Raw genomic sequence first — 5000 nt, forward strand, 5'->3', positions numbered from 1 at the left:
TGCTAGACGTGAAACTTGCTTTAACAGCTTATGGCCATACGTCTGATTGCAGCATTGAGCTAACAGCATTTCGTTGCCATGGTTACTCCAGCCTATCTGCTTGGCCCCCTCATTGCTGCTTGCAGCTATATTTATTATTATTATTATTATTATTATTATTATTATTATTTATTCATTTGTTGATGCTTTTATCCAAAGGCGACATACAGTCGTCAATTATTATGGGGAATCAAACATTTCTGGGTACGACATGCTAGCGTGGCTCAATAGCCACTACAGTAGCATAGACTTATGTAGACATGGAACATTGATTTTATCTATGCACTCTATGAATATTAGCCTTGATAGATCTCTAATGTCCTGCCTTGTTGACTGTCAGGTTTGAGATCTTGGAGGACAACACATTGAGCTTGCGGCGTGTCACACCGGCTGATGTTGGCTCATACACCTGCCTAGCGGAGAACATGGTTGGCAAGGCTGAAGCCTCTGTGTCACTCACCGTTCACGGTAAGAAAGCTGCTACACACACACACACACACACACACACACACACACACACACACATTCATTCATCAAAAACATTGTAGCACATGTGTGAATATGCCAATGTGGAATAAGTCACACTTACATCGAAGCACTCATATGGGTACACACATTCTCCCACATACTCTCACTCACATATTCACACACACACACATGCACACACGCACATGCACACACACACACACACACACACACACACACACACACACCCTGCCGTACCATATGCAGGGAAGAGGAAATTTGGCCTAACCTGTAGGGCAGCTGCTATCCGTCCTGCAGCTCAGCATAAATAAACCCTGAGCAGCTGTCCTTCCCCTGAGCTCATACCCAATCCCCCAACCCTAGCCCCGCTTTACCCCCACAGCTGCCCCTTCCCCCACACACACACACACACACACTCACACACACACACACACACACACACACACACACACACACACACACACACACATAACACACACACACACCGCAACTACAACATCATCCGCATTTAAATATCACCTACACCAATCCATATGTCCTATCAGTAGAAGCAGGTTAGTCTGACTGGCCCAGGCATACAGGGCATCTGGAAATGACTGTCATGTAAGCCCTATTTAAAGGCCTATTGTTTACCCATAACAGCTGACATGGTTTCAAGGTGCTGTAGGATCTAGAGTCTAGATCCTGTTTGCAATTATGCGTACATTTTCTGCATCTGACATTTCTAATCCCACGCTATGACATATGAAACTCAAGGCAGTAGTACTAGTAGTGACTCTAGAGGAAAAAGAGTTGTGATGAACAGGGCTTACGGTATGTCAAGTTGTGACCGGGCTTCAGAAGCAAAGCCAGCCATGCTTTCTGTGGATTTCCGCTAAATCTCTGTCACAAAGTATCAAGCACCACTTAACAACCACAGAACTGTTGGAGGTGGTTGAATCCATCCAGAGTGTTTGTATTATACCTTAATCACACCCATTTGAGGATGAGTCTGCGTGCCGTGCATGAGTCCAGACGTTTACCCAGACGTGTGGTCAGCTCCATAGCTTTGTCCTTGGATGTGTGACACCAGAGGGCACCAGCTGGGCTCACCGTGGTATGCAGGCCCTCTCAGAGTGGCCGACCACATGTGTGTGTGAGGTGCGAGGGCCGCCGGGAACAGGAAGTGGCTTTAGTGGCAGTGGGCAGCGCAACCGCTTGGCTCTGGTCCCAGGAGGAAGGAGGGCACTAGACAGGGGGGACGTAAAGCCCGGGACCGTGGACTAGCCGTCCCTTTGAAGGGAGGAAATGAGTCTTGGTCTCTCTCTCTCTCTCTCTCTCTCTCTCTCTCTCTCTCTCTCTCTTTCTCTCTCGTTCACTGTGTCTCTCTCTGTCTCAGCCTGTTTCTTTGTTTGTATTTTTTCCCCCTTGTCCCATCATCCACTTTCATACTTTCTCTCCATTTCTCTCTGTTCAGACTCTCTGTCTGCCTCTTTCTTTCTTTCTTTCTTTCTCTCTCTCCCTCTCTCTCTCTCTCTTTCTCACTCTCTGTCTCTGTCTGTCTCAGCCTTTTCCTTTGTTTGTATTTCTGTTCTTTCATCCCATCATATTGTTCAGACTCTCTCTCATTCTCTCTCTCTCTCTCTCTCTCTCTCTCTGTTGTTATCTACTCAACACTATGAGCCTGTGGTCCTTGCCAACATTTATTGCAGAATAGCAGAGGCCTCAATTCCCTCCACACACACACACACGCACGCACGCACACACACACACACACACACACACACACACACACACACACACACACACACACACACACACACACACACACACACACACACATACACACACAAACAGTCACACAGTTACTCATCTCTGCCCTACTGACACACACTCTCTGTCACACACACAGGCCAGCACACACAGGAGAAGCTCTGCCTAATTAAAGGCAAAAGCCCATTCCAGCCCCACACTGGGAAATGACATGTTTCCAATTACACAGTCTAATTCCAGACCTGGGAAAAAAGACAAGAAAAAAAGAGAGGGAAAAAAAAACGAAAGAACTGGAGGGGGAAATGGAGGGGTAATTTGGGGTCTGTGAGGAGGCGAGGGAGGAGAGGAGAGATAACAGATGAGCATGATATTTGGGATGAAATGAGCGCGGGAACGGGGGAGGGGCCATTATCCATACACACACACACACACACACACACACACACACACACACACACACACACACACACACACACACACACACACACACACACACACACACACACACACACACACACACACACACACACACACACACACACACACACACACACACACACACACACATACACACACACACACACACACACACTCTCTCTCTTTTTTTGTCCCTTTTTTTCTTTTTTTGTCCCTTTTTCTTTATTGGGCTCCCATGTATTTCTCTCTCTTTCTCTTTCTCTGTCTCCCTCCCTCTCTGTTACCCTGCTTTCCTGTGGATGAGAGGAGGAATGGGGAAAGAGGGAGGGAGGAAGGGGGTAGCCCTGAGGGAAATGAGACATAACAACATGTCTGTCTGACAAACACATTATCTCTTCTGGAGAGATACTTGTAGCTTCAGATGACCGTGATAAAAAAGACAGGCGTGGGAGAGAGGGAGAGAGAGAGAGAATGAGGGGGGTAGAGAAGGAGAAGTAGAGACAGGGAAGATGGGGGGGGGGCAGAGGTAGAGAGAGAAGGGGAGAGGTAGAGAGAGAGGGAGGGAGGGTCATAGAGGCTGGGTTCAGGCAAAATGTGTTTAACTCTCATTCTCAGTTTCCCCTCAATTTGTTCCTCAAATAAATAAGCGGCTCTGATAAGAATATGTGCATAGGGAACACATTCCTGTGGCAGACCTCCTGCCTGCTCTCCCTGCCTCTCACTCCACCTCTTCGTCTTCCTCTTCACTGCTTTATCTTGCATTTCGTCCTTGATTGCTTGCTCTCTGTTTCCATTGATTTAATCCGTGTGTACATTCTTTTTTTTTCACTCTGTCCAACCTTCACTCCAAAATATGTCTGTCGAACAACAGATGAGTAAGAGGAAAAGAATGAGCTGGAATGACTGCCCTCTCAGTCCTCTGTCCAAGCCTGTCCTTCGCAACACCTCACCTTGCTGTGCAGAGAGGGATACACATTGAAACCAAACAGTACAGACTAGATAGCAGTCAGCACTGGGTTCACTTTAGTCTTGCAGAGTCTTCCAGTTTTGTGTGCTTGAACTCAAATTCTTTGGTGGTGGTTTAAAGGGACATTGAATCTGTGAATGTCCCGTCCAGATTACTGTGGCCGTGAGATTGGTGCAGCTATTGTGACCTTCAGACGTCTATCATCTAGCTGCTCTCTCTCTTTCTCTCTCTCACTCTCTCTCTCTCACTCATGCTCTCAGAGTAACCAAACACAGCCAGCCCAGATGTTTTCTTTTGAAATATCTTCTTTATTTGAAGGGGGGGGTGTAGTTGCAAGTCTCATTTTCCACCACCTCACACTCACCCTCCAACTCATTTACTCGATCACCCCCCCCACCACCACCACAACCACCACCGGCCCCCCCACCCCACCCGCCCCACCCCACCCCCCACTTCCCCACTTTCTCTCTCTCGGAACACAAATGCTGTCCACATCGTAAAAAACCCTCTTCCCGCTCTAGTTTTATAGTGCCATTATTTCTCCGTCTGATTTTTGATGACCGTGCACCACGCAGTGACCTGCTGCTTTGGCAGATATATCTTTTTCTTTCTCTCTCTCTCTCTCTCTTACTGAAATAAAATTGTGCTCACCGTACAGATTCCACTCAGGCAGCGTAATATTTGTGCTCGAGCCAAATACAGCCGGAGTTAAAAACGGAAAGAAAAAAAACTCAAAACAAAAACAAAAAAATCACTCTTGATTTCACCACAATGCTTTTCCTCTCTTGTCCCCCGAACAGACCTAACCAAGTGAATACCGCACATTTCCCCTCTCTCTTCCCCTCTCTCTTCCCCTCTCTCTCCACTCCAACACTTCCACACCTTCGTGCCTGTTTGCCTCGCTTGGCTACTTTTACTGCCTGGCCAGCGTGGAGCTGCTGCTTAATGACTCTTCTCAGGGGGACTGGAGAGAGGGGGTAACTCAGCCTGGGCTAATTGCAGTGAGGGGGCCAGTGGCAGCTCATGGTGTCTAAAGGTGGGGGGGACGACACAGTCAGAGGGGGGGGGGGGGGTTAGAGTCTGGGCTTTAAGGGGCTGGAGTTAAACATCAACGTGGAGGACAGGCAGGGCAGGCAGGAGTCCATATCTTGAGGTCATAACAAGGAACACAGACACACATAAACACCTAGTCTGTCCCATTCACACATGCACTTGAACTTTATTTCTCAGTCTCTCTCTCTCAAACAAACACACACACACACACACACACACACACACACACACACACAGAGAAAGAGAGGCACATACATACTGTACATACAGATATCAGCAAACATGC

The 5000-nt window shown here is 47.6% G+C and overlaps 1 protein-coding gene across 1 annotated transcript in view; it reads left to right on the top strand.

The window, feature by feature from the left end:
- Nucleotides 1–5000, top strand: part of LOC125288144 (roundabout homolog 1-like) — a 198918-nt gene that overhangs the window by 158780 nt on the left and 35138 nt on the right. Inside the window, 1 exon segment of the mRNA XM_048234263.1 lies at nucleotides 380–507. Coding sequence (XP_048090220.1) covers nucleotides 380–507 — 128 coding nt within the window.

The sequence above is a fragment of the Alosa alosa genome, chromosome 2, assembly GCF_017589495.1.
Source record: "Alosa alosa isolate M-15738 ecotype Scorff River chromosome 2, AALO_Geno_1.1, whole genome shotgun sequence".
Taxonomy (NCBI): domain Eukaryota; kingdom Metazoa; phylum Chordata; class Actinopteri; order Clupeiformes; family Clupeidae; genus Alosa; species Alosa alosa.